General features: G+C 45.4%; 1 protein-coding gene across 1 annotated transcript in view; it reads left to right on the top strand.

Annotated features, from left to right (window-relative positions):
- LOC102963092 (myelin associated oligodendrocyte basic protein) overlaps window positions 1–20,746 on the top strand; it is a 64,971-nt gene that overhangs the window by 29,425 nt on the left and 14,800 nt on the right. Inside the window, exons 3-4 of the mRNA XM_042999228.1 lie at window positions 12,245–12,454; window positions 12,715–13,005. Of these exons, the coding sequence (XP_042855162.1) occupies window positions 12,249–12,454; window positions 12,715–12,970 (462 nt within the window). The 5' untranslated portion in view covers window positions 12,245–12,248 and the 3' untranslated portion in view covers window positions 12,971–13,005. The remainder of the gene's footprint in view (window positions 1–12,244; window positions 12,455–12,714; window positions 13,006–20,746) is intronic.

Genomic DNA, 20,746 nt, shown 5'->3' with positions numbered 1-20,746 from the left:
CTGTCAATATGGTAAATCAGACATCTAGCCTTTCCAAATCTAAAACATTTTGAGATTTGCATCTTTGGTTTGCACTATGAAACATGTTACCTATCAGATCGGCAAAAATCTGAGGGTGTAATAACCTACTTTTATTGCTGAGGTGATGGGAAAATGGCCTCCATCATGCATTGTTTATAGGATAGTAATTCGTACAAATCCCATGGGGAGCAAGTCGGAAAAAAATCCATCAAAGTCTTTAGAATTACAAATGCGTAGTCTTCCCTGAGTCAGTGATCCCACTGTTAGTGGTTCACCCCTCAGGTATTTGCACGTGGGAAATGAAGGGTGTATCGCTTTCTTCACTATAGCACCATTTGCAATAATAACAGATGGGAAACAACCAGACTGTTCACTTGTAGGAAACTAGTTAGGCTCTGATCCTTAACAATTTCGAGGCATCTGCCAATCCTTCTAGTCTGTTGTGTGTCATCATCACCCCTAGATCCTCATAAGCATCTCTGATTTAACATGTTTGGGGCACAGTAGGTGCTCAGTTGATATGTTGAATAAATGAGTGTTCACAACGGTACCCTTACCCCGCTCCCCCACGGCTTTCCTCACCTCAGTAAATGGTTCCACTGGGCATTCGCTCAAGTCATAGGCATGGCAAGGATGACTGCCCACGAACCCCACATCCGACCCATCCTCAAATCCTATTGGTTTTGCCTCCAAGATCCACCTCTGCTCCCCTGCCCTGGCTGAAGTCCCTGTCCTCTGTCATTGGTCTCCTTGCTTCCACTCCCCCTTGCCTCCAGTCTACAATGCAGGAAGCCCGAAGGATCTTCACGGAACATAAACAGGAAGACTTACCTCTTCTAGTCAAGATCTTTCAATGCCTTCCATTCTTCCTATTCTTTATCTCACCTTCAAGGCCCTTCATGGCCTCCCCGCGCCTCCCCCTGAAGCCTCGCAATGCTCCAGCCATCTCCTTCCTCTGTTTTCTCCAGCACATCAAGTCTCGGGACCTCTGTCTGGAGCTCTGTCCTCCTCTGGCTCCCACTTATCCTTCAGATCTCAGACAGATGATCTCTTCTTCAGGAGCCCCGCCTTAGCCCCTGAGTCTAAAGTGGTCTCGCTGCTGTACTGTCTTTTAGTATCCCACTCCTTTCCTTCAGAGCCCTCATTACGCTGCAGTCATACATGTGTTATCTTGTTCATGAGATGGGCTGGCCAGTCCCATCCAATTTTTACATGTGACAGCCTGATGTCACCTGGCCCCCTCTGTCATTGGAGTCCACTGTGGTCACAAACTGTTCTAAAAGCCCCTCCTACACGTCAGAGGGAGCTCGCCAGCTTGAAGATTTGCCCAAGATTGCTTGAGGTCTCCAGAGGACCAGTATCTCATCTCTTCAAGACGGGGTCTGCGGGGTGGTTGGCTGGCTCATTTGGAAAATCACGTGACTCTTGATCATGGGGTTGTGAGTTCAAGCCCCACGTTGGGTGTAGAGGTTACTAAAAAATAAAATCTTAAAAAATAAATAAAGGCAGGGTCTGAGTGTGCAGCCACCTTGCTGAGGGCCCCCTGGCTCTTGTCCCAGCCCCTACTGAGGCTGCTAGCTTTGGAGGTGTCCGGGGGTACTTGAGAGACTATCATATAGATCGTCAGCTGGTTTTAGTTGGGCTGGCTGGGTGCCCCGAGTCAATGCCATGCAATACATAATCTAGCTTCCTGTGGCCTTCACTGGATATTTTGGACATGTTTTCTATGTCAGTACAATCTCTTTCACCTTGTGAAAGGGCTGCCTAATATTCAGTCAGTCTTCAAATGGCCAATGAATAATTCCATGATTAATCAATTATAAAATATTAATAATTCAACAAAAATCAAAGTGTGACCGATTCCACTGTATTTGCACAAAAACGCTAGGAAATCCCCTTGCCTCCCTTCTCTTTTTAATAAGTTAGCCTGATTAAAAAAAAAAAAAAGCCAACCTGATTTTAAGAAATGTGTAGAATAATGAATGCTGTCCTTTTTCTGTTCTGACAACTTCTTGAAAGACCGTCCCCTGTTTCTGGGGGAATATGCAGGAATGAAGCTGGGGGTTTTCCTACCATTGTCCCCAGAGAATGTCCCTCCCAGTAAGTAAAAACCCATTTACAATTTTTTCCCTCCATATTCTTACATTATTACTGAAAATGTATTTTATGTCTGTCTCCTCTCAAGGGATGAAAGGTTAAAAGAGTTTATTGCTCTCAAGGGCTTTGCTTTTCAGAGTAAATGTTAAATTGTAAAGTGGAGGTAAGTTTAACAGAAATTCATTCAAGATTTATAAATATTTTAAGCACTTGAAGTTAATTCTCCATGCTCCAAGATAATTTAGTATTTTATTTTATTTTATTTTATTTATTTTTAAGATTTTATTTTTAACTAATCTCTACACCCAATGTGGGGCTCAAACTCACAACCTTGAAGAGTCACGATACTCCACTGACTGAGCCAGCCAGGTGCGCCTAATTTAGTATTTTATTTTATTTTTATTTATTTTTTTAACGTTTTTATTTTTACTTATTTTTGAGAGAGAGAGAGAGAGAGAGAGAGAGAGAGAGTGAGCCAGGGAAGGACAGGGGGGCAGGGGGGAAGAGAGATATCCCAGTAGTCAGTGCAGAATGTGATGTGGAGCTCGAACCCATGAACCGTGAGATCATGACCTGAGCCGAAGTCGTACGTTGAATGGACTGAGTCACCCAGGTGCCCCTAGTATTTTAAATACCAGACATTTCAGGGGCGCCTGGGTGGCTCAGTCGTTTCAGCGTCTGACTTCGGTTCAGGTCATGATCTCATGGTTTGTGGATTCGGGCCTCATGTCGGGCTCTGTGCTGACAGCTCAGAGCCTGGAGACTGCTTCGGATTCTGTCTCTCTGTCTCTCTGTCTCTCTCTCTCTGCTCCTCCCTCATTCATGCTCTCTCAAAAATAAATAAAAGTTAAACAAAATTAAGAAAAAAATACCAGACATTTCATCTTGTTCTTGAAACTAGTCTATGAGAATTGCAATTGCCGGTACTTTCCATCCCTTCCTTACAGATTTCCTAATCGCTTGAAGGCAGAGAGGGTGGCGGGGGGGGGGGAGGGATTTAATGAGAATCTATAACCATGTATCAGGAGGAGTTGAGTAAAGGAAAGAAAAGGTCTAGGAAGAATATGTCCTTATTTGCTCAAGCCTTCTCCACTTTGCAAATTTCTGCAGGAACTCTTCACCTTGTGAAGCTCATTCAAGGTTGGGGGAGAGAGGGAAAGTTAAGGAACAGGGATTCATGTTCTCTCTTTTCTCCAGATGAAGCCTGAGAATCATAGCAGGGGATGTGGTAGGGTGTCGTAGAAAGGTCCAGATAGGTGTGAAATTGTGTGTATGCGTGTGGGGTGTGTGGGGGTGGTGATGGGGAGGACCTACTGACACACAGGAACAGTGAGGAGAGGCTTCAAGTCCCTGGGAGAGGCCTGCCATCAGCCATGTCCAATGTGGCCCATGAGTGAGTGCACAAGTTTGGCTGGGGAGCTGTCTAGGCCAATGGCCCCAAGATAGATAGGGTTCTCTGTTCCCCACCTGTAGCTCATGTGTGGGAACCAGGGGTTACTTTGAGTAGACATGGAGAAGCTGAGAGGTCCACCTGTTCAGCTCGACCAGAATAGGGGGTTACTGAGCAGGGACGCTGATGAGCAGTGGCTTGGTGGGATCAGCAGTAACTTGTGTCATTAATGCTATGGCACCCCATGGCCAGCAGATGAGGACACTACCCAGACCAGCCACCCTTTCCCTCGTCACCATGAGGACTGTCAGCCTCCCTGTACCCTTATCCACCATGAGAAGGACCAGAGGGAGGTAGGGAATAGTTCTGCCCGGGAGCTGAACTTTAACTGACCACTTATTAGGAAGAGATAATTTATGCCAGAAGTGATCACGGTGGAATGAATTCAGAAGTTAGTTTTCTCTCTCCTTTCCCAGCCAATACAGCTATACCAATTATGCCATTATAGTGAGATGAAAAAAGTCCTTTCTGGAGGATACAACAGAGCTGATTTTAAATAAATTAAGAATTTCTTGCTTCGTTTTTTAACGAAGCATATTAAACATCCCATTCCTTAATCCATATGACACATTAAGTCCTCGGGACGGATCATTGTCTCCCTTTTGGAGTTTTGATATCTGAAGCCAGAGTATTGTTCTCACACGGGCTTCCTGCCCTAGATGATCGGGGTGAAGGCTTGCTTCCTGTGCTTCGCACGTTGAGTTCCTTAAACAAGATAAGTGCAGACCTTTGCTCATGGCTCTGAGGATCTGACTGCTAAGAACTGAAGGACTAGTGTGTTTCCCAAGTGCTGACCTGTGTCCACTCTTTACAGAGCCTGCACCCATTTCCACATTTGACTTCCTGTGCTGCCACATCAGCTCACTGCTTGCATTGTCTTTCCTTGTCAGAGGGACGGCCCAGGACAAGGGCGACATTCCACTTCTATTAAATACCTACAATTCTCTTTTAAGAAAACATGGTAGGAAGGGCAGATGGATGGGAGGAAGAAAATCCATTTTATTTATTTATTAATTTTTTAAGTATTAAATTTTTTTTTAATGTTTGTCTATTTTTGAGAGAGAGAGAGAGAGACAGAGCGCGAACAGGGGAGGGACAGAGAGAGAGGGAGACAAAGAATGTGAAGCGGGCTCCAGGTTCCGAGCCATCAGCACAGACCCCGACGCGGGGCTCGAACTCACGAACTGTGAGATCATGACCTGAGCTGAAGTCAGATGCTTAACCGACTGAGCCACCCAGGCACCCCTGAAATCCATTTTAGTTTTTGGATCTATGTTTTAAATTTAAATTTTAGTTAACATACAGAGCAATATTGGTTTCAGGAGTAGAATTCAGTGATTCATCACTTGCAAACAACACTCAGTGCTCATCACAAGTGCCCTCCTTTTGTACCCATCACCCATCTAGCCCGTTACCCACCCATCTCCCTCCAGCAACCCTGTTTGTTCTCTATCATTAAGAGTCTCTTGTGGTTTGTTTCCTTCTCTTCTCTCCCCCCGCCCCACCTTCCTATGTATTCATCTGTTTTGTTTTTTTAAATTCCACATATGAGTGAAATCATATAGTATTTGTCTTTCTCTGATTGACTTATTTTGCTTAGCATAATGCACTCTAGCTCCATCCAAGAAAATCCATCTTACGTTTAAGGTCCTAGTAGCCACCTGCAGTCCCCTTAGGGAAAAGTGAAGCCATGTTTAAACACATGTTTAAATACAGAGATGCTAGTGCCATCTCTAAGATGTGTAATTAAATGTGTGTGTTGACTAAAGCTTGCTAATTAATTTGCATGAATTAAGAAAAGATGTAGCAGGTTCACAGAGTCTTTGGAAATGCTCTTTCTAAAGAGCCCAGTTTTATAACTTTCAAGGTCAGGTGGAAAGGTCCCTTCCTGTGTTGCCCTTCTCATCGAACAGATTCTGTTGCCTGAGCCAGAGCAGAGGTCCCTGCGGGGACGAGGGGACTGCTAAAGAGCATCCGGGGACAGGCAGCACTTGTGAGAAATGTCCTTATTCATTCTCTCATTTTAATCAAGTATCAACTGAACACCTGTTCTGAATCAGGCATTGAACAAGCCTCCAAGGACAGAAAATTTAAAGAGGTGGTGAAGCAGGCGTAACATAAAATTTCCAGATGCTTTCTTAAAATTATGTACAGCACACAAAGTTGGCGCTGGAAAGAGGGAGAAGCTATCATTTCTTTTTGGGGGAAGGGAAGGCTCTGGAAAGTTTCGAAGGAGTGACTTGCTTTTGAGCAAAGATGATGGAGGTGTTTCACTGTGTAATTGTTGGGTGGGTAGGAAGCAGCGGGAAGGAGCCCTATAGACCAAGGTCCAAGGGCTTGAAATAATCTTACCACTTGGGAATGGGGGAACAGCTGAGTTGGGCTGAATGCATTCACCAGGGGGCAGTCCCTTCTTGAATAAAGCCTATTATTAAAGAAAGGTCACGTTCTTCATGGACTTTTGTCTATATCTCATTGGCTACAATGTGATCACACAGTAGTATGTACTTAACTCGACATTATTAGGGTGTCAAACAAAATCCAGGTTTCTTACTGAAGGGAAGAGTGGATATTGGCAGTCAACTAGTCAAATGGACAGAAATGAGTTTGCTATTTTATTATTAGTAGTATTATATGATCTTGGAGAGCTTACTTCTTCAGGCCTTGATTTCTTCATCTCTAATATGGGTTAAGTAGGGACTAGCTAGAAGGGTTACTTTGGAAATTAGAAATGATGGCTATAAAGCATCTGGGACATAGCAGGTAGTCAATAAATAGTGGCAGGGGCGGGGGGGGGTTTCTTGTTCCCCTCTCTTTGGTTCCTCTCCTTCCTTTCCTTTTTCTTCTTCTTCAAATACCTGTCTTACTTTCCCTCCTCTTTTATTCTTTAAAAAAATTTAATGTTTATTCATTTTTGAGAGATAGAGAGGGAGAAAGCATAAGCAGGGGAGGGGCAAGGAGAGAGGGACACAGAGAATCCCAAGCAGGCTTTGCACTGCCAGTGCAAAGCCATGAACTGGGAGATCATGACCTGAGCCAAAGACGGACGCTCAACCAACTGATCCACCCAGGCACTCCCTCCTCTTTAGTTTTAGAGTATGTGGAAACATCTGGAAAGCCTTGAGACAATATTTTACAGTTTTGAATTAAAATTCTTCATCCTGCCAGATAGTTCATATTATCTTTGCTGTGCAATTAGATGATATCTTTTTTTAAATGTTTTTTTAAATTTATTTTTTTAATGTTTTTGGGGGGGTGCAGAGAGACAGAGTGCAAGTGGGGGAGGGGCTGAGAGAGAGGGAGACATAGGATCCGAAGCAGGACCCAGACTCTGAGCTGTCAGCACGTAGCCTGATGCGGGGCTCAAACTCATGGACTGTGAGATCATGACCTGAGCTGCAACGTCGAATGCTTAACCGACTGAGCCACCCAGGCGCCCCACAAGTAGCTGATATCTTTTGTGAAAACGTCGTGTAGTGTTTATAAAGATTTGCCATTAGCCACTAATGTCAGTAAAGATGTAATTCATGTTTGGATTAAATGTCATCAGAGATACACATTGAGATTCTTAGAGAATGTGTCTGACAAAGTCGTAGAATTAGACCATTTGAAGGAATTCTTGGGAGACGGAAATGGAACTTATTAAGCAAATTATTTGCATTAGGTACAGTGCTAGGTTCTCTTCCTATTTATTATCTTCAAAGGGCTGCTGATTTAAACATTATTTTAAAAAAACTTTTTACGTAGGCTCCATGCCCAACGTGGGGCTTAACCTCACCACCCTGAGATCAAGAGTCACAGGCTCTACTGACTGAGCTGGCCAGGCATCTCTTAAGCATTATTATTATTTGTTCTTCCCTTCCGTTACGGACTGAATGTTTGTGTCCCCCCACATTCATATGTTGAAATCTAATCTCCAATGTGATTGTGTTAGGAGTAGACCTTTGGGAAGAGCTTCATGAAAGTTGGAGCCCTAACGAATGGAGTTAGAGTCCTCATACAAGAGACCCCAGAGAGCTCCCTTTCTCATTCCACTACATGAGGACGCAGCAAGAAAAATGCCACTTCTGAACCAGGAGGGGGCTTCTCGCTGGACATGGAATCTGCTGGCAACTTGATCTTGGACCCCCCAACCTCCAGAACTTTGAGAAATAATTTTTTGTTGTTTGTACACCACCCAGTTTATAATATCTTGTTATGGTAGCCTATATGGACGAAGACACCCTCTTTTAGATGAGGAAACTGAGCATTTTAATTTGAATTGTACACGCTTGCAACTGAAATAATAGTGGTTTAAAGGAGATGCAACTTTGTCTCTCATGTAAAAGATATTCAGTGTCTGAGAGTCAGGCCTAGAACAGCAGCTCCACGGTCCTCAGACTCAGGCTCCTCCAGGCTTTGTGTTCCTCAACATGGCTTCCTTGTCGGGCTGAGCCATGATCCAATATGGCTGCTGTGCCCAAGCATAGATAATTCCAAATTGTTCTGGAAAAGACCATCCTTTCAAGCACATGTGGGACATTTAAAAATACTGACTAATAAAGCAAATCTCAACAATTATCAAAGAGTCATTATCGTACAGACCACTTTCCCTGACTAGAATGCATTAAAATTAGAAGTCAATGCGCACTTGGAAATTTCGCAACAGATTTTTAAAAACAATGGATGAATCAAAGAACTCAGTCATATTTAAAATGGAGTGACAATGGCTTAAGGTAATACTCGTGGTATCCAGCTAAAGTTGTACTTACTGGGAAAGTTGTAGCCGTAAAAGCCTATGTGAGAAATGTTTGACTCAAGAATAGAGAGTCAATTCTCTATTGACTGGTGGGCTCAGTCAGAAGAGCATGTGACTCTTGATCTCAGGGTCATGAGTTTGAGCCCCATGATGGGTGTAGGGATTACTTAAAAATAAACATTAAAAAAAAAAAAAAAGAATATAGAAAAAAAAGACCCAAGGACATAAACCTAGAAAAAAATGGAAGAAAATAATATATCCCTACAGAAATTAATGAACTAGAAAAAAAATTAAAAAGAGCAAAGACAAGCAAGAAAACCAAGAGCTTGTTTTTGAAAAGAATAATGAAGTAGGAAAACTACTGGCAAGATGAATTAAGAAAAATGAGACAAGATGCAAATCAATGATATGAACTATAAAGGGGGCTGTAACTATAAAAATTATCACAGATTTAAAAAGCATAAGAATAGGGGCGCCTGGGTGGCTCAGTCGGTTGGGCGTCCGACTTCAGTTCAGGTCACGATCTCGCGGTCCGTGAGTTCAAGCCCCGCGTCGGGCTCTGGGCTGATGGCTCAGAGCCTGGAGCCTGCTTCTGATTCTGTGTCTCCCTCTCTCTCTGCCCCTCCCCTGTTCATGCTCAGTCTCTCTCTGTCTCAAAAATAAATAAACATTAAAAAGAATTTAAAAAAAGCATAAGAATACTATAAATAATGTGCATATCTGTAAAACTTAAAATGGATGATTTTCCAAGTATATAAATCTGAAGAGTATATAAGGTATGGTCCTGCTTTTTATTAACTATATATTTATTTCTAAATATTACCAAATAAAAAAATGTCCAAATATTTTGTAAGTGGTTAACTATGGGATTTTTGTTATTTTTATCCATCCAAGTTTTCTACTTTTCAACAGTAAATATAGATTTTAAAACCCATTAAGGGCCAATTGGGGAAGGGCAGAGGAAGCACCCGTGGGACACACTGTCTTCAGGACACTAGGGGTTTACATCCCAGTGCCCCATCGTGTGTTTCTTGCTCTGGCAGGGAGGTCTAGGCCGCCATATTGTGTGATGTCCCCAAGCCCAGTCTCTATCCTTCCTTCTTTGGTGAGCTGTTTTCCCAACTTACAGTCTTTCTCACCCCAAGACATAGACCCTTGCATCTATGCAGCCTTATCCCATTATCTGGCCCATTTCCAGCCCCCCAAGGTCCAGTCTTTTGGGGGAGAGGAGGGTTGAGCACAGCAAGGCACAGTGTTGGACCTCGTCAAAGGACAGGGATGTTGGGGTCACACAGACATGGATTCATATCCCCTGTCTGCTTCTTTCTGGCTTTATGAAGTTGGTCATGATTTTTAGCTTCTCCCGTCTTTAGTTTGTTGGTGATAATGCCCATGTTATAAAAGGAGGTAAAGTATAGAAAGCAACCACCATACAATGGGTGCTCAGTAAATGTGACTTCTTTCCTGTGCTGTTATTTGTGGTTATAACTAATATACTAGTAAGCCTGGAGTGTTGGGAAAGAATGACTCGCGTGTGTAAAGCTGTTGCTTAGCGTGTGGGGTTCAACATTCCTGAACTGGAACATGGTGCGGGCAGAGTTGGAGAGGCAGTGCGCATATGCAATTAATCACGTACCCCAGCTAAACGCTGCATTTCCACTACGAGGAGAAATAGTAGCCAGAGCCTTTCCACAGACTATAAATATTATACTAAGGTAAGGCGGGGGGTGGGGGGGGAGGGGGTAGATTTTCAGCTGGTTGTCCTGGAAGAATGTCAAGGTTCCACGGAAGAGAACCTCTTTTCCTTTAGGGAATCACACACGGAGGGTAGCAGGAGGTGAGGCTGCCCCCTGCTGGACATGGTTGGGGAAGGCAGAGGGTGAGAAAAGTCATGGAATGAGAATTTAAGAAATTTCCCTTGATGTGCTGGGGGAAGAAATGGCTGGGTGCGGGTCTGGACAGGCATGGGGTGGGCCAAGGCATCACGTCAGGTGGGTAGGAATTGAGAGTTCAGTCAGAGCGGGGACTCAGAGTCACAAGAGATTTTAAGTCCCCCTTTTACCCCATGCCAGTCATTCTTAAAAATTTGGGGCAAGTGCTAGATTTTCTGCTGTTTGTGTTGAATACCTGACCCTTTTGGGAAAAGAGGATTCCAGAAAGCTGGAGGAATTGGGGGAGGGTGTCTGGGTTGACTGTGAAAAGCCAGATAACATTGTCTCCATGTGCCAGGAGTGAAAAGAAATGACTCCTACAGGTTAGTCTTGCAGTGTTTCTTTATTTTCAAACCTGAGCTGAACTTTTTGCCACATTGTGTAGGGTATGGGTAAGGATTTGTCATGTCTCTAAGTATTTTACAATGAATCAGACCCTAAAAATCAACTTCAGTTTCTCATTGTTCTAAAAATGCCTGTTGGCACCAAGGGTTTCTTTGAGAACTGTTGCCCATCTCCTCTGCAAATTTGGAAATTTCTCTTCTAAGAGGCTGCTACTCCTCCCACCTCTCTGGCTGCCTCTGCTGTTCCTTCTTCCCTTGCCCCTCTCCCTGAAGTGTGAAGGTAGGCCCACTCCTTCACCCCTCCTGGGAGGCTTCCCTGGCCTGGCTTCTTGCTCAGTTCCTACTCATCACATCCATTCCCAAGGCTGTGCTTCTTCCAGAGGTGAGGGACTCTCAAGATGGCGGCTGTAGCTGCTGTGTTTTGGATACCCACCCACCTTCCACATGAATGTCCTGAAACAATGAACATATCCCCTCAGAGTAACGCAGTTGTTTTTAATGTATTCATCCTTAAAACCCAGATCATCTGTTCTGTCTTCAAACAATTCATCCCTTCCTCAGTGTGCTTCCCTAGACCTTTGTACATACGTCTACTGATCACCATCACACTGTTTGTAATTACGGAGGGCACAGCTGTGTGTCTACCTTGACCTTGGGTTTGTTGAGAGCAAGGACTTTCTCAGTGTCTAATATATGCATGTCACCGTGTGTATTTGTTGACTCTTAATTGATTAATAGTCATTTACATGCCCTGCGTGTTACAGTGTTGTGGTGTTAGGTGGGACAATTACTGCATTTGTCCAAAAGGGTGTTGTAGTGTAGTTCAATTTTTTACCCCTGTTTGGGAGGTTTTTTTCAAGACTCAAACTTCTCTTTGATTTCCTCTTCCTCCCCATCTTCCTCCTTCTCCTCTTTCTTTTTAACCCAAGTAAATAGTGAGATGCACAAAAATTAAGTGTGTAGCTCACTGAATTTGTACATACACACGCACCCAAGCAATCACCTCTTAGATCAAGACCCAGAACATCTGCCTCCGGCCGGCACTTTGATGCCCCTTTCTTGCCAGACCTCACCTTCTCCAAACATAGCTATGTTCGGATTTCTAGCACTATAGACTAAGCTTTCCCTGTTTTTGAGCCTCATGTAAATCGAATCATACAGCTTATATTCCTTTGTGTTCAGCCTTTTGTTGGTTCAACATTGTGTTCGTGAGATGGAAACATGGCGACTGTTCTTTTTCATGACCGTGTACTATTTTTTTGTATCAACAGTGACCACAGTTTTAGTACCAACCTATTATTATTATTATTATCATTATTTTAAAGACGAGGTCTTTCTGAAACCTAGAATATTATTTTTCCACAAGTGTGTTTGGTTTTGTAATATTTTTCCTATCCTAAACGGGTCATTGACACGTAAGTTAAAAAGTGTCCGTTTTCCGAAAACATGATTGAAAAGTAGGCCAATAAAAAATTAATAAGCCCTGAATCCCTTTCTGTAGAGCTGGGCCAGAAACTGAGTTTCCAGATTCAGGGTGTAGGACAAGGCTGAATGTGAATTTTGGACCGCGGGAATGGCCGGCCCTAGGCTCCTGGAGTAGAAAGCTCCCCCCTGACGTGCTGTTTCGTGTCTCCCCACCTCTCCTCGCATCAATGACTTCTAGTGAGATGAGTCAGAAAACGGTTAAGGAGGGCCCCAGACTCTCCAAGAACCAGAAGTTTTCGGAGCACTTCAGCATACATTGCTGCCCGCCATTCACCTTCCTCAACTCCAAACGGGAGATCGTGGATCGGAAGTACAGCATCTGTAAAAGTGGCTGCTTCTACCAGAAGAAAGAAGAGGACTGGATCTGCTGTGCCTGCCAGAAGACCAGGTAAGTGGGCTGCACTGTCCACTCAGCATCCGGCTGGGCGCTGGCTCCACGCCCCGTCCTGCTCTGCTCCGCGAGTCTGGGCCGCTCTTCCCCCAGTGCCCTGTTCGGCTCCCTGTTAGGTTCCGAAGGTACCGGAGGGCGATTGGAAGGTGGGAGGGGGGGGGCAGGGCCTGCCTCCCTGTTTCCAGCTCCTGTCAGCATCCCTTAAGCAGCAGAGGAGAGCCATGGCTCCAGCCTCCAGCTTCTTTTGGCCCCCTCAGCACCAGCCGCCGGGCAACGTCCCCTCAGAGGCCCAAGCAACAGCCAGCGGCACCCCCCGCGGTGGTCAGAGCACCGGCCAAGCCACGGTCCCCTCCGAGGTCCGAGCGTCAACCGCGCCCCCGCCCAGAGGTCCGACCACCACCAGCCAAGCAGCGCCCCCCTCAGAAGTCCAAGCAGCCGCCGCGCAGCAGCCCCCACAGAGGGCCGGGCACCAGCCGTGGGGGGTCCCCCATCAAAGCTTCTAGGTTCTGGTAACACCATCTCTTCCCTTTTGTTGCCCCAGCCCTAAGGTTAGTAGCTGCGTCCTGTGTTTACTAACGTCTGGGTTACCTCAATGGCCCTCTGTTGGCCTTACCCAACCCCTGTCAATTCCCTGCATTAAATCCCCATGGTTGAAATACCTAGTGTGGCTTCTGTTTTCCTCATGGAGCTGCGGGTGTAGTCCTTCAGGGGACAGTAGCCTTTGCTTCTTTGGTCCGAGAGGACTGCAACCGATTACTGTATAAACTCAGAATAGCCACCCCAGAAACAGAGCACGTACATGAGGCCCTCCATCGCTGTGCCTCAGAGATAAGAAGGGTGACTCTAGGGATAGATGCACACGTGTAGAAAAGGAGAGGTTCAGCCAGTTTGTCCACCCGTCCCCCTGACACACTTCAGCTGCTGTTAATCTCAGCAGCAACATCATTCATTCACTCGTGCACTCATCCAACAAACTTAATGCATTCCACAGAGTTCCATATATCATGGTGGGGGGATGGGGATACGGCAGTGAACAAGTCAGGTTGTGACTCGCCAGGATGAAACAAGGGAGTAGTTGGTCACCGTGTAGGGTGTACGTACCTCAACATTGTCATAATCAGTAAGTACGCTGGGGCTATGGGAGCCTGGAACAGGGTTCGACCCATCTGGGCTTCACAGAGGAGGTTAGGCTAGGGTAAGTAGAGAATAAAAAGGAACCTATGCAGACAGAAGGTGAGGCAGAGATGTGTTTGTCTGTCTCATCTCAGGAGGGTCAGCTTTTTTTTTTAAAATAGACTTCATTTTTAGAGCAGTTTTAGGGTCACAGCAAAATGGAGTGGAGGGTACAGAGATTTCCCATATAGTCCCTGCCCACACGCATGGCAGGCCAATTGTTTAGTTCTTTTAATATGTGGAAATGAAGCTGCTTTGTAGGTTAATGGCGGGCGCTAATTGTGTTTGAGATTCTCATCCTTACTCTGCATAGCCCGTTACTCGGGGTGCATGTCACTTGCTGTTTACCGATGTACTATGCAGAAGAATCCACGGAGGAGCGGATTAAAGACGCCCCCCCCCCCCCCAGAGAATCCAGTTCCTTGGGTGACCCATGAGATCTGGAGATCTGCCTTTCCAACAAGCAACACCTCCACCCCAGCATAGCGACTCCGCTGGTATGCGGACCACCCTTTGAGAAGCGCTGACCTACGTCATCCATAAATAAGTGACCCACGTTGTCTGTGATGTGCAGTAAAGACATGTGGAAGGGGCCACATGCGTGGCACTAAAAGTGAGAGCATTAGAAAGGTGCAAGATGGGGTGAGGTTAGTTTGTGAAGGAGGTAAGAGCCCGCCAGTGTCTAACTCTGGAATAGGAAGCTGTGTGCCGGGTTACCGAGTCCTTAATGAGGGCCCCCCAAGGGGCCTGAGTCCAGGGGGCCTGGCCAGGTAAGTTGTGATATATGGGAGTGGTTAGGAAGTGTGAGAAGTAGAGAAAACCATTTGGGTACGAGGCCTGTCACCTGCTGGGGTGGCTTCAAGCCACACCACGTGTAGTGAGTTGTGTGACGGCTGCTTGGGTGGCTGGGAGTTCAAGCAGGACATGGATAGGAGAGGAAGACCGTGAATGCCAAGTTCATCTGTCTCTACCCAGCGGAACTCAAGAGGCTGGTGTGATTTGCTTCCCTCAGTTAACTGTTCTCAGTGGGTATCAGGCTGTCCTTGCCTCCTCAGCCATTGTCGCTCCCCTGGGATGGGGGACCCAGCAGCCTCTGTTCATAGGGTCCCACGACACTGAGGATACGCCATTTGAGCCCTTCCTGAGATCCTCATTTTTCCTTCTCAGATTCCCTGAGGAGATGCACTAGAGCCATTGCTTTGCCACGAGTTTATTCCCCCTGTTGACACTCGTTGGCTATCCCAAATCAAAGGGGTGGGAGGAAGGTTAATGGGAAAAAAATTCACTCTTAGGCAGAGCTACTAAGCTGCACTTAAAGACAGGCTCAAAAAAAGATTTTCTGAAGCACACTTCCCTTCTGAAATGGTGCCACTCCTGAATTCTGACCTTTAAAGGTTAAAAAAGATATTGACAAAGGTCTTTCGGATCCTAAGTAACCCCCTTGGGTAGATCTCAAGAACCAGAGAATATTCAAGACTTAGGACTGGTAGAATTCCTTGCAGCCCGACTGAACATTCTCATATCTGATGGGAGGAAACCCTGGCATCTCCCTCTTAACTTAGCCTACTCTCAATTCCTCAAGATTTTAGGATTCACAGGTCACCCTTGCCTTTAGGGTTGACACATGTTTCCTGGGCCAAGCCTCTTTTGGCCCCGCAGGGCTCTGCTTTGGGAGCGGAGGACCTGTGGTTCTCTGAAAGCCACTGTGGCCTGTGAGTGACTGGGGCCAAGTGCACATCTTCGAGCAGTGCTGTGTGTGCCTTTGACTCATTCTTTCTCAGAATTTCTTGTACCACATTGGGCCCCGCACACCAGGAGCTTGGAGGACCGATCTCTTCCCACGTGTATTTTCTAGCTTATGCATCAAGACCATGTGCACAGCAATGCACCAAGCTCTGGGCAATCAAAGGAAATGACGTTCGCCCCTGGTCCGGCCGCCCGGATGGGATTTCGGAGCGGCCCCTCCCTCAGTGATGTTGTTCTTCCCTCCAGGAACCACGCTGAGCTCGGCTGTCTCTATCCCGGCCCACATTCAGGGGTCCCACCTGCCTGGTTCATCTCCTTCCCCAGCTTGCTTTTTCACTCTCTTGTCTCACTTCAGCAGGTGATAAAATCAAAGCCTAAGAAAGACAACCGTATTGCTAGAGGGTAAAGGTTCTAAGTGGCTCTCAGGTTCTCCACAGAATTTGGTCTTTCAGAGACAGGGTGCTTTAGCTTTGAGTCTCAAGGTGAAGCAAGCAGAGTTCGGTATTTTATTGATCATGCACTGTCCTGGCCGAGGCATGACAGGGCATTGCTTCTAAAGGTTAAGACAAACACACCCACTGAATGACTACATGCTATCTATATCTGTATCTATCTATCTATCTATCTATAATAGTATAGTTTCGAGTTTGTTTGGAATTATCGGGACTGCCAAACAACAATCCAATTCTAAATACTTACATACTTGACAAGCTAGGACTTACTTCCAAAGAGCGCTGACCCAGAGCAATTACTCTGAGGGTCTGAGAGTGTGCACTGACAGAACCACTTATTGGGGCTGAGGTTCAGACTGTTAGATAAGGGGCATCTGCCTGCTTTTCAGGTGTGCAGACCCAAGTTTATTCCAGACCCTTCTACGACATGACTTTTTGTCCTTCCTCATGCCAAGAGGTACATTCTGCCGTTTTGTACTTCTGGAAAACCGCAGACCATTTTCTCTTTCTTTGTGCAGGACTGGCCAAACTAACCCTTCTGGTCCCCTTTCTGAGCCCTCTCTGAGTTTACACAACCAAAGCATTGACTTTGTATTCATGTCTTAGAAAGAATTTATTCCTTACGTGATTGTGGAAAAATCGCACCCAGGCATATATTATGCTCAATCACATCCCAGTGTTTACACCCTGGCAATCTATTTTTGGGCTCATCAGCCAAACAGAATCAGAAATGCATCTACCATTTCCCAGGTAACAGTGGAGTTAGGGAAAGGTAACTCTCAGATCGGGCTCTGGTCTGCCTGCCTCTCAGATTGCATCATTGCTTTTATGAGTTTGGATGACTGAACTCTTGAGTCTTGCTCTACCTGAGGCATAGACCCCTTCCTGTCCAGGAGCAGGCTTCTACACATCGTGGCCGTCCCCATAGCATGGTGCCTGAGCAGAGCAGGCTCTCACGGAGGCCGGGATTAGCCAGAGAGGCCTCTGGTCCCATGAGCTGTGGGTACTCTTCCATTTGGACAGCTCCTGCCTGGTTCCATGTCCCCAGTCTAGAGCGCATGGTTAACCACTCTCTCTAACAACCTTAATGCCATTGTTGCCCATCCTCTGGCCACGTTCATCCCACAAATCCTTCACCTAGATCAAGTTGATGCCCTACGTGCGCTACTCCAGCCTCCAGCTGATTGTTGATAGAGTAAGGCTCCACGGTGGCAGACAGCTGCTGAGCACAGCTAGGAGAAGCCCGTAGCCTTAAGGGTTGGTGCCACCATGAATGGATGAGCACCAGCCTCTCTCCAGACTAGTTTGCCTCCACCAGCCCCAACATGTTTATCAGGATATGCATCTGTCTTTAAATCCTTTCTGTCAGTCCCAGAGGGGGAAGCATTTTTTCCTGATCAGGTCAACCCCTCCTTCCACCATTCATGTGTGATCTGCGTGATCTTCCTCCCCCAACTCGTGTTTCCTCCGGGGTCTTGCTGCACTTCCCCAACAGCTTCAGCCTTTTTCTATGGTCTCAAGAGAAAGTGCTTTAGCTTTTAAACATGCTCAGTCGTCTCATAATGACTGAGTTCGCCTCTGGCCCTGTCTGGTCTCTCCTTTTCTCAGGCAAATTAAAAAAAAAAGTATCGTAAATTTGTCACCTTTACTTCTCTAAATTGCATTTACTCCTCAACTGACTGTGCCCTGATTCTTCCCATAGCACCTCAATGAAATTTCTCCTGTGCAGGTTCCTCCAGAAGCAACAATGCTCGGGCAAGCAGTTCATTTGGGGGGAGGGGGAGGGAGGGAATGCTGGAGGAACAGGGAAGTGAGACAGAAAGGAAGCAGCTGATAGAGAGTGTGTTATCAAACCAGTTCTCACTGTGGGCTCCCAGGGCTTAGTCCTGCTAGGGAACCCTAGTTGCTAATGTAGGACGTGCACTCAGTTTTCCCAGCCAAGTGGTGAAAGAGCTGGGGTATTTATACACCAGGCCCTCGGTCATTGGTCAACTAATACTGCTTTGAGGATAGTGTTAATTCCTTGACACTTCTGGCCTGCCAAGCAGATGGCAAAGTGAGCTGCTGTAGCAGGAAAGAGCCCACAGGCAGAGAAAGGCATCTGGAATTTCAGCCAGTGTGCACATAGTGGTAAAGGCAAGGGGCCATAGGCCAGGTACTAGCAGCACCCGCTTTAACAGCTTCCCTGTGTTCTTTGTGTTGCTTTGCTAGATGAATGCTCAATCCAGTCTTTATATCGATGGTGCTGTCTGTCAAATTTGTTGACTACTCACTCACTCAGTCATTAAATTCTCTGCTGTCTTTAGGGGTGCCTGGGTGGCTCAGTCAGTTAAGCATCCGACTTTGTCTCAGGTCATGATCTCACTATTTGTGGGTTCGAGCCCCACATCGGGCTCTGTGCCGACAGCTCGGAGCCTGGAGCCTGCTTCCAATTCTGTGTCCCCCTCCCTCTCTGCCCCTCCCCTGCTCTCTCTCTCTCTCTCTCTCAAAAATAAATAAACATTAAAAAAAAACTTTTAAATTCTCTGCTCGCTTGCCTTCCATGACCCTTCTATTTCCTAATTTACCGTGTGAACTTTTCTTCTGCCTCCGTTGTGAATCCTTGCTCTTCTGCTAATTGTGAAACCTTGGGATCCTCTGGGGTTTTATCCTGAGCTTGCTGCCTGGGCAATTTTTTCTTCTTTCATGATGGGCACACTGATGACTTTCAAACCTTACTTGAGCCCTGACATTAAACCCTGGGCCCATTTGCCCAGCAGATCAACTTGGATGTTGTCAAACCCAACCATCTCCACTTGACTTCTTTCCCACGAAGACTTGTTCTTCCTCTTATTTACTATCTCAGCAAGTAACGCTACTGCCCCTCCCAGCACCCATATTGAAAAGCTAAGCGCCATCTTAACTTCCAAATTTCCCCCCTAACACATGACTGCCAATTTTACTTCTAGATTTTTTTCCCCTATAACTTAGAGTACATTAAGGGCCAATGGGAAGGGGTATGGACATGAGAATGAGACTGGAAACAAAAGAGGGGGCATGGAGATTGTTGGTAGAGTAAGGCTCCTTCATAGTATGTGTGGAGGGACTGGCCTTTGATGGGAGCAGGAAAAGCCATTTGGTTTTGCAAAGGAATGAGAAAGACCCATTAATGGGCATTAAGATGAAGGCAAGTCCTACTCAAGGATGAGAGAGCCAGGGGGTGGGTGAGAAGGTTAGAGTTTTGAGAACCAGAGACCAGGCTGGGGAAAGTACTGAGGGTTAGCTCAGCTCTGATCCATGGAGCTGCATATGAATCTTTTGTTCTTATGGAGATTATTCTCCAGGATGGGAAACCAGTTACCATCTCCACAGTCTCCAGCAGCATCATCCAACTCCACATCAAGTCTTCTTTTCTTCCAGTTTGCTTTGCCAAACGTTCCCACAGCAACTGTTCTTAAACTTCACCAGGAACCCCTAGTGCTCTGACCCTTGTTTTTCCTTCTCCATTCACCAGACTCTCCTTTTGTTCTCTAGGTAGTTTGATTTTTATATTTATTATATTGTATAGGATTGTATTGTATTGTAAATTATTCAATTTATGAAACTAAAAGGAACGCAAGTTCTCTCACTTCCCCTGCCCCCTACTCCCCACCCTCCACCTCTGGCAACCACCAATCTGTTCTCTTTATCTATGAGCTTGGTATTTGTCTTTCTCTGTCTGACTTATTTCCCTTAGTGTAATACCCTTAAGGTATATCCATGTTGTTGCAAATGGTAGTCATTCTTTTTTATTGCTGAATGATATTCCATTGTATATATAAATTTATTAATCCATTCATCCATTGATGAACACTTATTAATCCATTCATCCATTGATGAACACTTAGGCAGTTTCCATATCTTGGGTATTATAAATAATATGGCAATGAACACGGAGCTACATATAGCTCTTTGAGTTAGTGTTTTCATTTTCTTTGGATGAATATCCAGAAATGAAATTGTTGGATCATATTGTAGTTTTATTTTTGAGTTCTTGAGGAACCTCCATGCTGTTTTCCATAGTGGCTGTGCCAATTTACATTCCCTCCAACAGTACACAAAGGTTGCCTATTCACATCTTTACCAACACTTGTTATTTCCAGTCTTTTTGATAATAGCCATTCTCATAGGCGTGGGTGATATCTCATGTGGTTTTGACTTGCATTTCACCAATGATTAGTGATGTTAAACATCTTTTCATGTACCTGTTGGTCATCTTATCTCTTCTCTGAAAAAATGTCCATTCAGACTCCTTTCTTCCCTCTCCTCCCTCTCCAAATTAGGAGCTGTGGCTCAACATTTTAATCTCTTTAAAAATACCCTACACCCCCCTACCCTCTGAATATCCGTCTCATATTTTTGGAAAAACTCTAACTTTGGATGAATGCAGCCATCTGTCTTCACCATGTCGGTTTCCAGGCAGCTGAGTCTCACTGGAAAATAACACATAGCAGGGCAGTGGTAGTTGGGCATAAGTAGAATTATGCCCATAATATCACGTAGCTTGTTAAGTGTTAGTTTTGCACAGTCATAGTTAAGTTACCTGCATGCAGACAAAGGAGGAAGCCATGGACCCCAAAAGTGTCATGTATATATGTGAAATACACTACCCCCAAACACGTGCCCTACATATAGGAGGTTTGTTGAAACATAATTTGCATGCAGCAGAAGTCGACCTTTTCAGCAAACAGTTCTCTGCACACCATTATGTAACTACCATCCCAATCAAGATGTTGAGTATTTTCATCACCCTCTCCCCCAAATTTCCCTCATACTTCCTCTTTGCAGTCAATCCCCAAGCCCCTGACAACCACCAATCTGTTTTCTGTTCCTACGGTTTTGTCTTATAAGTCTAAAATGTCATATAAATGGAATCATACAGTGTGTATCCTCTTGAGTC

Source organism: Panthera tigris, chromosome C2, assembly GCF_018350195.1.
Source record: "Panthera tigris isolate Pti1 chromosome C2, P.tigris_Pti1_mat1.1, whole genome shotgun sequence".
NCBI lineage: Eukaryota > Metazoa > Chordata > Mammalia > Carnivora > Felidae > Panthera > Panthera tigris.
This window is presented reverse-complemented; position numbering and strand designations above follow the sequence as displayed.